At 51.9% G+C, this 12,375-nt stretch overlaps 1 protein-coding gene across 2 annotated transcripts in view; it reads right to left on the reverse strand.

Moving 5' to 3' along the window:
• CDC42BPB (CDC42 binding protein kinase beta) overlaps positions 1-12,375 on the reverse strand; it is a 97,500-nt gene that overhangs the window by 24,468 nt on the left and 60,657 nt on the right. For both annotated transcript variants that reach the window (XM_032405977.1, XM_032405978.1), the window contains exons 10-19: positions 10,983-11,149; positions 10,779-10,898; positions 9,843-9,976; positions 8,169-8,411; positions 6,618-6,728; positions 4,953-5,197; positions 4,739-4,844; positions 4,002-4,126; positions 3,475-3,580; positions 1,397-1,545 (exon numbers count right to left, since the gene is read on the reverse strand). In XM_032405977.1, coding sequence (XP_032261868.1) covers positions 1,397-1,545; positions 3,475-3,580; positions 4,002-4,126; positions 4,739-4,844; positions 4,953-5,197; positions 6,618-6,728; positions 8,169-8,411; positions 9,843-9,976; positions 10,779-10,898; positions 10,983-11,149 — 1,506 coding nt within the window. The remainder of the gene's footprint in view (positions 1-1,396; positions 1,546-3,474; positions 3,581-4,001; positions 4,127-4,738; positions 4,845-4,952; positions 5,198-6,617; positions 6,729-8,168; positions 8,412-9,842; positions 9,977-10,778; positions 10,899-10,982; positions 11,150-12,375) is intronic.

Here is a 12,375-nt window from a genome sequence, read left to right on the forward strand (position 1 = left end):
AAACAAAAAACAAATGGCTTTAAGCACACTGAGAATAGGTCATCCACATGTTCACTCAGCAAGTGTCAGAATGTGAGGGCAGGGGCTCGTCCCCAGTGCCTAGGAAAGTGCTGGAACATGGCAGGCTCTCCGCTGAACAGAAACACAGATCCCCTCTCGGCCTGGGTGTGCCTACTGAGCATGTTATGGGAAGTATGGATACTTCCGAATTATAAACAGACACGGATTTTAAAAATCATGGTTAATGCAGGTGTATCTCTTGAGGCCGTCATGGAGTTTCTGACACTCCTAGTTTCTTTCCAGACGAGTCCTTTGTCCTCCGAGGACACACGACCTCTAAACGTCTTTCTCATAGCTGGCAAGATGGCGGGCTGCACCTGAGACCATGACCGCTGCCCGAGCACCGGGGGTCTTGGGGCTCCCACGCGGTCACGGGGCGACACAGCAGTCAGGCCGCGGCGGTTAACGTCTGGCCAGGAGGCGCCCGGTACAGTCCAGCAGCGGAGCGGGGGTCTGCACTGAACTAGCGGGGAGCGCTGGCTGGCCCACCACACCTCTGCCTGTCTCATCATCTGTAAAATGGGGTTGCAAGACTGCCGGCCTCCCGGGAACACTGGAAGGGTCACATCGTTAACAGCATCGCTTACAGGGAGCATTATTTAAATGGTAGCTGTTATTACTCTTCTAGCCCCCAACCAACGGAACGTGTGACTCGGTAGTCCTGTCAGTGACATCCTTAGTGACACCCAGGTGCCCACCCCCTCCAGGGAGGAGCCTGCCCCACCTTCCACATCAACTGCCACTACTACAAGTCGGGAGGCCTGGTTTTTACGAAGCCGCGAGCGGGTCACTACTGTGTCCTGGGCACGTCAGGAGGCATCTGCTGGTGGCGGCCCCTCGTCACACACTGGCTGACTTTACTCTCGTGTGTAAACGGTGTTCTTACGACTGTATGAGGTTGGAAAAGAGCTTTCAAATAAGCACACCACCTTCCACCTATATTTTAAAGTAAGTTTCAGGTTAAAAGGAAAAATTCGAAGCTGATGAACTGAATAGCACTAAGGTGAAAAAGAAGCCCAGAGAGGTACCCACCAGACGTGTGGCCACGTCCTGGCACCCAGCACGGGGAAGACAAGCATCGCCCTTTACACACACAGACACCGACCCTTCAGAACCGTGGACTCATACCACTCTCGTTATTCCTTGGAAACACTAACAGAACCCTCCAGTAGGTGAAGGGCATTTGCACATTCGTCCAATCGATTCTTACTGAGCACCTACTAGGTGCCCAGAAAGTCCCACTGCTCAAAGCTCCTTCAGTCAACTGATGTCACAGCACAGGGGTGTGCCCAAGGTCACACAGCCCCCCGCACGGTCGGACCACAGCGCCAGGTACCTTTCAAAGGAGAGATTCGTGTCTTTGACTTTCCTCAGCTCCTCCTGAACAAGCTGTTTGGCCCGGATCTCTGCCTCAAGAGCGGACTGCAATTCTAGCCGCGCAGACATGTCCAGCTTCTGACTCCGGCGAACCTTCCAAAGGGGATCCTACAGATGAAATATTGCAGATACACTGTTAAGCTATTTATTTGTTTAACAAAATGCTGGCAGGTACTTCATCTTTTTTCTGAAACTTTTATTATCATTTAAATATTAATTAATTTACATATTAATTTGATACTGTTAGATATTATCAAAGTCCATCAGACCCAATTTTAGTTTGGGCATTTTGTGACTTTTATTCTTAGATATCTTGTAAAGAATGAGATGTACCTTTTCTTATTTTTTAAAAGAATAAAACTGAAACTCAAGTGTAATTTCTATTTGAGCCCACTAGACTCTCTTACAAACCTAAGATACATCGTGAGGTCTCAGCTGTCTTACTGTTCCTTTATCTTGAGACATTCTGCCATTTCACTTAGAGATTACGTCAGTACTCACCAGTCATTCCTACCGAGGATGAAAGACTACAGTAACGAAGGGGAGGGGGAGGGATGGGGTAACTTAATGAAGCCAGCCTGATGACAGTGTCCTATTCCTGCTGAGCCCGATGTAGTCCATCCGCTTTCAAGAGGGACAGAAGTCTGGGGATACCACTTTGAAAGGCCTTTTTAAAGTTTTAACACAGGATTTTTCATTTTCCATCCACACAGTAAAGAGAAGAAAGATAACCCAGTGCAGGTGCGCAGGGATAGAGAGAGTGGCACTTCATCTAGACCCTAATGACTGTACTGAAATCCAGCAAGTGAGAGAAAACTCAGTCTTCAGATGACTGCGTCCTACACGGATTTAACAGGTGAACAATACACTTCTCAGGACAGAAAGGAAATATACTTTCATCCAGCCCTCCAACAGGAATATTCTGTGACAAGAATCTCAATCAATCCATTCTGCTAAAAGGACTACGACTGTATTCTTTCATCTTTTCTTTTTTTTAAGATTGTATGTATTTATTTGACAGAGACACAGCGAGAGCAGGAACACAAGCAGGGGGAGCAGTAGAAGGAGAGGGAGAAGCAGGCTTCCCGCAGAGCAGGGAGCCCGATGCGGGGCTCGATCCCAGGACACCTGAGCAGAATGCAGACACTTAACTGACTGAGCCACCAGGCGCCCCTCTTTCATCTTTTATAAGGCTTCTGCACTAAGTTTATTCAGTGCAGTTCATAAGTGCGAGTATACATGTAAACATGATTGGAAGAAAAAAGAAAATGTAGAAACACAAAATATTTGATCATTTGAATCGGTTTTTATAAGTCTAAAATCTAAAGATGACCATGTTTTCCAATTAAAGAGCAAAGAACATGGCTGTATTCTTTGACAGGATAGTATGAATGTGCCGGGTGCTTGGGTAATGGGATGAGTGGTTAATGACATTGAAAGGTGCTGCCCCTTTCGGGTAAATATACCTTCAAATCAGCACAATGTGGGGATGAAAATTTGGGTTTATTAAGTTCTGGATAAAGTTTAATAGAGTTGTTCCACTCTACCTTTCTTGTTACTTGCATACGTTATCCACACAGTAACTTACACACATACACGGGTGTCGTACAAACAGCAAACGGGAGCAGGAGGGCCGCGTGTGGCTGTGCCCAGAAGTAAGCCTGGGCGCAGACGGTGCTGCGTTCAGCCCAGAGCTCGCCACGCTCCCGGCACTCAAAACAGACGGACCACTGCCCAGGCGGATGACAGAATGAATAGGACCAGTGTCCGTGAGGGCAGCAGCCCGTCCTGCGGAGGATCCTTCCACAGAGCCCAGCACGCAGTGATCATGTGCTGTGGGAGCGTGCGGTATCAGAAGAGGCTGTGATCCCCCGGCAACTCACAGACCCTGAGCTCCTCAGACTGGGCAGCTCTGGCCACACGGAAGTCCCGCCTCATCAGTGAGACCTGCCTGGCACTGAGCTGCACTCGTGCTCAACAGAAAGCCATTAATGAATTCCATCGCCATAAAAATGCAGAGTTCAGAACAAAGCCTACCAGTGCTCTTGACCCCAGACTGGAGCTCCTCAGAGTCTCGAGCTCTTCGGTCATCTTAGAAGCAAGAGCCTGAAGATAACCTCGGGCATCTTTCTCGTCGCTGACCCTAGAGGAGGACCATACCCCGTGAGCCAGAGGAGCTGAAAATGAGTACAGGTTCCTGCCTCCCACGGGACAGAGTGACACTATGTCCTATCAGCCGGAATAGTCGCCCACGACCATCGAATGCCTCTGCTAGCAAGGGCAGCCCCAAGTCCCTTCTGCTGAGTTGTGCGGAGGCCTGGCCTCCCACTCACCAGAACACAGGGGGCGTGCAAGCCTGACCCACACCATCAGTGACTCGGTGCGGTTTCTCCACCTTTAGTCCAATGTGATGAGCACTGGACAGAGCTGCTGCCCCTCGACTTTTGTGATTTGGGGAAAGAGCAGAGAGGTCTGTGCTGAGGCCTCAGAAAAACCACGTCAGTGAGGAGAGCCCGACGGGCTCAGGCAGGGCTGGGGACAACCGCGGCCAGACACACACATACCACTGAATGATCTCTGCAATCTGAGCTTCCCAGTGGGCAACCGACTCCCTCTTGGCTGCCAGGTCCTGCAGCTCATCCTCCAGTTGTCTATTTTGAGCTGTGAGTTTGTCCACAAAGGAACAAAGCTGAAATTAAACAATTGTACCACACGACTTGTTATTTGGTGCCTTTTAAACTTTTTTTTTTTTTTAAATTTTTTATTGTTATGTTAATCCCCATACATTACATCATTAGTTTTAGATGTAGTGTTCCATGATTCATTGTTTGTGCATAACACCCAGTGCTCCATGCAGAACGTGCCCTCCTCAATACCCATCACCAGGCTAACCCATCCTCCCACCCAACTTTTTTTTTTTTTTTTTTTTAAGATTTTAACCTTTTGTATGTTCTGGGGATCTCTGTGGGAAGCTAGAAGCTAACAGGGTGCTCTTCAAATAGGACATTAGCATTGTTACAGCCCAAGTTCTTCTCAAGAGTCTGAAAGCTTTCCTCGTTACGAGATATTATCCCAAACTTAGTTTTCAACGTAGATTTTTCGAGTGTATCTAACTTCCGTCATATCTCAATACAAATCTGAACACACTAAGAGATAAGAGCTGGTGGTTTTGGGTAATTAGCAGCTTTTAACCCAGTGAAACACCCCATTCTGAAGATCAAACCTATGACTTCCCGTAAGCGTTAAGCTCCCAGGACGCGTGACCGAGGACATTGCGGCCGCGAGCAGGGGCGCAGATTACCCTCTCGTTCTCAGCCGTGAGCTTCTTGTTCTCCTCCAGAAGCAAGGCTCTCTCGCGTTCGTACTTATCTCTTACTGTGCCTACCGCCTCCTCCATTTCCGTGTGCCTGGGAAGGTGCGAGAGAGAAGGGAGTCAGAAGCCAGTGAGCCAGCCCCCCAGGGGGGCAGGGGCACAAGCCGGCACCCGCGACACCGAGGAGCGCACGGACACGTACCGCTCTCGCTTTGACTTCTCCAATTTGTCTTTTAACATGAGAACTTCCTTCTGCAGGGCCAGCTGGTGGCTCTCCGAATCGTGCACCTCCTTCTTCACGTTTTTGACTTCCAGCACATGGGAGGCCTCACGCCTGACCAACTCCTCTTCGTAAAACAGGACTTTCTTCTCAAGCTCGGATTTGATTTTGGAAATCTCCTGCTGATGTTCTAAGGTGGCACCTGGTCCCCGGCCTCCTTGCTTCATCTGAAGATAAAGGTTAAACTAAGTTAATTACCGAGCTCTGGGTCCTCCCGAGGGCCACGTGGCCTGCCACCCCCCGAGTGACAGGCGCTGCACCTGACACATCTGGACCCAGCCGGCGATGCCAGGGGCTGACAGGACCTGCCTTGCTGAAGGGACGTGCCCCATCTGCCCGGGACTCCAGAAGCTCTGTCTCTATGCCCTGACACGAAGGGTCTTCAAAGCCCCCCCACTGTTGGTTCGTCACGCAAACACTGCTTTGAGGGCTGACCGTGTGCCAGGCGCCTCTGCCGTAACAGGGTTACACCGAGCTCTCTGCTCTCGCAGGGCGGGGGGAGACCGACGACAAGCCAGGGACTAAGCAACAAGACGCTAACGCGAGGCAGCGTGACCAACAACGGGGGGGGGCACGAAGCGCAGTTAGAGACGGCGGCGCTGAGCTGGGAGCGAGCTGCGTGCACAACAGGAGGGTGTCGGGGTGGCTGGGGCGAGCGGGAAGGGCAAGTGCCCGGAGGGGCGCCGTTAGGGTCAAGTCACCCCGGAGCCACGGGAAGCCGCCGGTGGGCACAAGGACAGGACGCGCTCCGGCTGCCACGTGGAGCGTGGACTGTCACTCTGGACGGCGACAAGCACTGGGGCACAAGGGGGCAGAAGTCTAGGCCTACAGGGCTGCCGCCGGCCAGACCAGACGGCAGCAAGGATGACGGAAACAGGCAGCTCCGACATATGTGCTGGGGGAGGGGGAGGCCCACTGTCCCCACTTCGCAGATGAGGAAACCAAGGCTCAGAACGGCGACTCGCGCACCTGAGATCACACTAGGCTAACAAGGAGACCTACCACCTCCTCACCCCTGTTCTACCACTAGCGCTCTCTGCTTGCTTGCTTGCTCCCTCCCTCGCTCCGCTCCCTCCCAAGAGCCTGTCTCTTCAACTTCAGTGGCAGGATGTGGGCTTTAAGGAACATTTCCAGAAATGGACTCCACTGAATTTAGAAACTTGAGACAGGGAGGCCTGGGTGGCTCAGTCAGTTAAGCGTCTGCCTTCGGCTCAGGTCATGATCCCAGGGTCCTGGGATTGAGCCCCGCGTCGGGCTCCCTGCTCGGCGGGGAGTCTGCTTCTCCCTCCTCCTCCCTGCTCGTGCCCACCTCATTCTCTCTCTCTCTCTCTTTCTCTCAAATAAATAAAATCTTAAATAACAAAAAGAAACTCGATAAATGGTAGGTATCAGGTGTTAGTTTACCAGAGCTTCCTATAAACTGCCTGAGACTTTTTACAGAAGGGAAAACATGAAGGAACTGGGCTTTTCAAAGGGAAAAGCTGCCATAAAGCCGTGTTCTCCAGGCCCGGCGTCTCCGCAGCCGCCCTCCCCCGACAGGCCCACCACGACAGTCAGGGAGAAGGTCTGGCCTCCGGAAGGCGCTACCTTGAGGGCCTCAAGCTCACTTTCCACTTGCTTGGAGAAGCTCTCGCTATGCTCACGAAGCTTGCGCTCCCTGGAGGCCTCAGCAACGGCGTCCTCCAGCCGAGTTTCCAGCTGCAAGAGGAAGGCCCGCTGCTCACTGGCACGAAGCCGGCCCTCCGGACAGGGGCCCTCGGCCAGCGCAGTTCCTACAGCCTCTGACTCCTTCCCTCCTCATCAGATTTCAGACCCAGTTAAAGGCTGAAAAACACACTTCAAGACTTAACCGCAACGGCTGGTTAGTAATAAAACAAGTTCAAATTCTAATTTAAATCAATAATTTGGCATTAAATTTCAAGAAAGGATGCAGAATGGTGAAGCAAGTACTTCGGGTGTCTGGAGAACTCGAACTCATCTATTAAACGACAATCGTCATGCGTGTGTGGGAGCAGGGGGCAGCGGAAGGACGGCAGCCCTGGCTGTGTGGGCCTCGGCGGCCTGCCTCGTCTCCCGCAGTGACTCCTCTGCAGCGTGACCGCTAACGCTGGTCAGGGGTTCTACGGACCGGAGCCACGGCCAGCTACAACTACAAAGGTATCTGGTAGTAAAGTAAGTGCAGAAGAAAACAAACAAGCATGTTGAGACCAAGTGACAAAGATCACATACTTCTAGGCCTTCCGATTCAGTTTACTAAGCAAATTTTAACAGAATTCAATACTAAGGGCTGCTTAAAGTGTGTCACTCGTTAGTGGAAGGGCATCTGGAGCATCTCAGGCAGCCAGTTCTCAAAGTCGGGTCTTGAGGCCCTGGGGGAATAAAGGCCCTTCTTTTTCTAATTACCTGGGTTTTCTTCAAATACTTGAACCAAAACAGTGTAACACGATGGACTGAATGCAGAAATAGGTATGACAACCTACGTGTTATTATTAAGGCAGTTATTAAAGAAAAGCACAAAAATGTAAAAATGCCACTCTTTTCACTACACAGGGGAAGGTAGTTACTTTTCATAAAAAATGTTACTTATGTCAACATGTAATGGGTTTATTGTTAAACTGAAAGAAGTGTCTTCATTTCTAACATGGTAAATACGAAGGGCTGTAACCAACACAAACAAAAGCTCTTTGGGAGGTCTCAACAATCTTTAAGAGCAAAAAGCCGTCCTGAAAGCAAAGTCCCAGAGCCCCTGGGCTGACGTGAGGTGCGCCCGGCTGAGCCTGCTCTTCCTACCCTCCCTCCGCACCCACCAGGGACATGCGGCTCATGCACACTTACGCGGTGCTGGATCAATCATGACACGTTTATGTTATATTTGTGAGGTATGAATATTCTCTCTATTTGCTTTAAAAGGGAATTTTTAACAATCCGCATCCTAAGACATCTCTTAATAATTTCACTAATAGATACTGAGGGCTGAGAAATACAAAAAAACTTGGCAAGCCAACTTAGTTGGTTTCTCATAAAATTTAAGGCTTATTTTAAAGTAATTTATATAATTCAGCCCGAGTTCTCAAGATGTTTTATTAAGATCATACAAAGGTCCAAACAGTACAATCCCTGAAATAGCTAAAAAGCTACCTCTTTCCTGAACTTCTCAGATTTGCGCATCTCCTGCCGCATGGAGTCGATCTTCTGCATGGCCACCTCCACCTCCTCCTCTTTGTCACGGAGCTGCCGGGACACCTTCTGCTTCTGGGAGCGGAGCTCCGCCATGCGCTCATTGAGCTCCGAGAACTCCTGCAAGGCCAGCTTTCGCTGCTGGTGGGCATCTTTGAGCTCTCTGGCCTGGGATTTCAATCGCTCTGAAGCTTCGACCAATTGCTGAACAGAAAGAATGAGAGCTATTTGACATTTGCTTGACAAAGATGTGGAAGGCTGGAAGCTCAGTCTTCCCCCGCAAATGCCGGCTATAGACCATGGCCAAGACCCAAGAGCTCACCTTCTTGAAAAAAGCCCTTGGCTCGGCCCCAGCACGCTATGAGGTGCCTGGAAGAAGCCCACCTGAGCTGAGGTGCTGAGCGTCACCTTCACTCCAGGAAAGACCCCCAGTGACACGGCGACCAGAAGCCCAAGCTCCCCCAGCCAGCCTGAGGCCCCGCTCGCAGCGGCAAGTCCGGCTCACCGGGGTCAACCTCTCCCCGGCGCCGTCCACACAATCACACAGGTGGATGGAGCATGAACGTCACCAAACAGCAGACTCAGGAAAGAACGTGTTACAGAAGAAAAAGCCTAAGATTTCCACCAAAGTAAGGAATCATAGAAAAAAGACGACAGGATTGCTAACCCTCCCTAGAGAGAGCGATGGGGGTGGTTGTCCCTCTGGCTGCGCGGGCAACGTGGCCTCCCCACCGGCCGGCCACCCGGAAGCCTCCCCCCTGCAGCCAATCCCTTAACCACCGGTGGCACAGTCACCGCGGCACCTGTCTGACTGGGAGGCGGGGATGTGAACAGATTGGCAAGGAGGCTCCCCCCATGGGGGGGGAATGCCTCCACCAGGCCCCCGGGACCAGGCTCTGGGTGTTACTGTAGCTGGAGTGAGGCGGGGTCTCCTGTCGCGCGCTGCGACAGGAGCGCTGTGGTAGGATGCCGTGGGGAACTGGACAATCTGGGTTTGAAATCCTGCACGTTTTAGAGAACGATCACAAACCGTGCGTTTAACAACTTAAGTGTGTAAATGAATGTATTTCAGAAAACACGATCCTGTGGTATGAACATACTGTATGAGCATGGAGTTTGATATATTTCACTGAAAATCAAATTTATAAAAGCTTTTTGGGGGGAATTACCCAAACTTTAACAAATGGTCTCTCTTGTAGCACCCTATTGTAAGGAAGAGCTCACTTCTGAAAGAAGGGGGTTGGGGAGAGGCCGCTGCAGGGGGCCAGATGGAGCAGGGGCGGGGAGGGGGAAGGACTGGCACCAGATACAAGCGTATGAACGCAGCTGGGTCGGTTCCTGCGGACGCCGGGACACGGGGACTCTCTGCACCGCCATGTCCTTACTTTCACCGGGGGGTATGGCCCACAGGGCAGGCTTGTGGTCAGCAGCCAGGAGGAGGCCCGCGAAGTCATGGCCAGCCACCCTGGAGGCTGAGTGCCCAGTGGCCGGCAGGACCCTCGGGCGCTCGTGCCCCCTGGGGCTGCGGGCAGTACAGACCTCCTGGAAGAGGTCCGCGGACCCCTGCACGACTTCAACCTCGCCACTTAAGAAACCATTCACACCCCTCTCATGGCAAATCACACCCTGGATTACCTTGTGAAAATCCTCCTTCTCCTGCCGCACCACACGGTACTGCTTTTCCAGGCCTTTCAGCCGATGCGTGGAGTCCTCATGCTCTTGGCGAAGGGTCGCCGTGTCCTCCAGCTGCCGCTCGAGCCTATTTGAATCTGAGCGAAAGAGAAAACAGACCATCTGACTTCCTGAGAGTGAATTATTTAGTAATTCCTCACGCTCTTTATCATTTAGAAGCTTTCTGACTTTCTCACACACGTGAGCTGCTGTGTCAAGTGCCACTTGCTTAGCCACCCGCGTGAGCTGCCCGTCTGGGTAACGGCTCTGCCCCGGGGGCTGTGAGCCCTGGCACGGCACTGAGCCACCCGTCTCAGGGGCTGCTAACCCTGAGCAAGCACAGGGCAGCCTCTGTGTGTAACTGACTCAGGCCCTTTTCAGCGTCAACGGGGGTGGGGGGGTTCTAGGAAGGAAACGGAGAGAAAGAACAGGTTTGGAGACGAGAGCCAACTGCCGGGCTAACCCCTGTGTCAGTTGAGGGTTAAGACTCAAAAGTGACTTGAGTCTTTAGGAAGCTTTGATAATCTAGGAACCACGTAAGATGGAGGGGGGAGGACAGATCCAGCATCTAAAATACCGAGGAAAGAAGGTCACTGAGGAAAGCCTCACGAAGAAATAAGCAATTCTGTCTCAGGGCTACAAAGAGGGGAATTAAGACAGAGAAATGTAAAATGTTCTGAGAGTTTGTGGATGAAGTACTAGAAGACACAAACTAGCTACAACTATAAAATCTATAGTTTGAGCTAAGCCAAGGTGGAGAAATCATCTCAAGTGAACAGACAAAAGAGACCTTTAAATAGGTTCAGTGAAGCCAAAGCTTTTTTTCTCCTTTTCCACCTTACGAAAAGGACTGAAAATTTTCTCTGAAGGGATGAATGCCCAAGAATACAGACCACCTACCTGCTATTTTATTCTTCAGACGCTCGATCTCTTCATTTAGCTTTTTGATTTCCTTATCCCGGGCCAAGCTGCCCAGGGCCCGGGTGGAGCCATGCAGGGACTGCACAGTCTGGGTGGACTCTAAGGGAGCGAGACAGGGCGTGAGGGCAAGCCAGTGCTGAGGGCGGGCATCCAAGGCTGCGGGACGCTGGGCTCTGCCCTCACCTTGCAGCTTCCTGCTCAGCTCCAGCTTCTCCTGCTCCAGCCTCCGGATCCGCCGTTCGTAGGCTTCCACCTGCAGGCTGTTCTCCAGGTCCCGCTGCACACCCTCGTCTTTGGTCAAGGTGCTGGACTGCATTATGCTCTTCAGAGAGCCTCGGTCGGAAAAACAGCTGTAAGTGAAGCAACAGGGTTTTCTCATCTACTGAGAGTTCATAGCTCATCAGCATTTTAGAACTTCTGGGGCAAAACACACGTCTTTCAAACAGGCCAACAACACTGTCTGTGAAAAGACTATAGAGTCAGAATTTAGAAGAGCCTTCCTTATGGCTAATGGTCAGATGACGGGCGGTGACAGACAAGGATGTGCCCTCCGAGGTGGTCAAAGAAAATGCCTCTGTGAAGGAGGGAATGTAATCCCTACGGCACCACTTACACTCAACCAGAAATGCAAGAGGAGACGGTATCCTGTGGGCATCTGGGTGTGGGGGCCTGGCAGAGGCCACAGGGCACGGCCCTGGATGCCCAGGCCATCGAGGGCTTCCTCCTGCTGCTGACCGACCGAGGATTTCTGGGGATGGGCCGCTCCACCCTCCAGGGCTCATCGTCCCGTGCAGACTGAACAACCTGCACGGTTCTCTCAACTCCAGCACCGTGGGCGGCCCAGCCACTCACCAGCCACGGGCCCGCAGCGTGCACCACGTGCACAGACTAAAGCCCACGGTGCCTCTCTCACTCAGAGCTTAATTCTTGAACTGGTACACAAGTTATTTAGTTATCTTGCTTTTAACGTGACAAGGATGCTGGGGAGACTCCTCTGACTCCTGCGACACTGAGTGCGGCCAAGGCACCTGCACACACATGTTTATGGAAGGGCCGGGCTGGTGTTTCTCAAAGGTGGCCCGAGAATGCTGTGCATGCCGGCACCGTGGGGTCTGTTCCAGACGGAGGGCCCTGGGCCAGACCCACCAAACTGGAGCCTCGGCAGGTGGGCCTGGAACCCCTGGGTTTAACAAGCACCCATGGAGCTAGAACAGGCCAGAAAAACGAGGAACCTCTGCATGAGGGATTAAGAGGTCAGTATGCCTACGGCATCCCGGACCACTTCCTGTGGACTACGAGGCACCAGCTGTCACTCTGGCTCAAGTGCTGCTTAACCCTGGCACGTCACACCAAGGGAGCTTCAAGAGCTCAAGCAGAAACAACCCTCTCCTGAAGGCATTCTCATCAATTCGGCTACGAGCTGCTAGAAGGTGCCAGGAGTCAAGTTGTGTTGCCCTCCTTCAGGCGCTGCGTGGTTCCATCTGCTTCACTTTGCCTGTATTTCCTCCTCTCTCCTCTCCTCCTGGCCCAGTTTTCTTTGAAAGCCGGCGACAGCTTGGCAAAGAGGCCCATTCAA

The sequence above is a fragment of the Phoca vitulina genome, unplaced genomic scaffold, assembly GCF_004348235.1.
Source record: "Phoca vitulina isolate PV1807 unplaced genomic scaffold, GSC_HSeal_1.0 scaffold7, whole genome shotgun sequence".
NCBI classification, from domain to species: domain Eukaryota; kingdom Metazoa; phylum Chordata; class Mammalia; order Carnivora; family Phocidae; genus Phoca; species Phoca vitulina.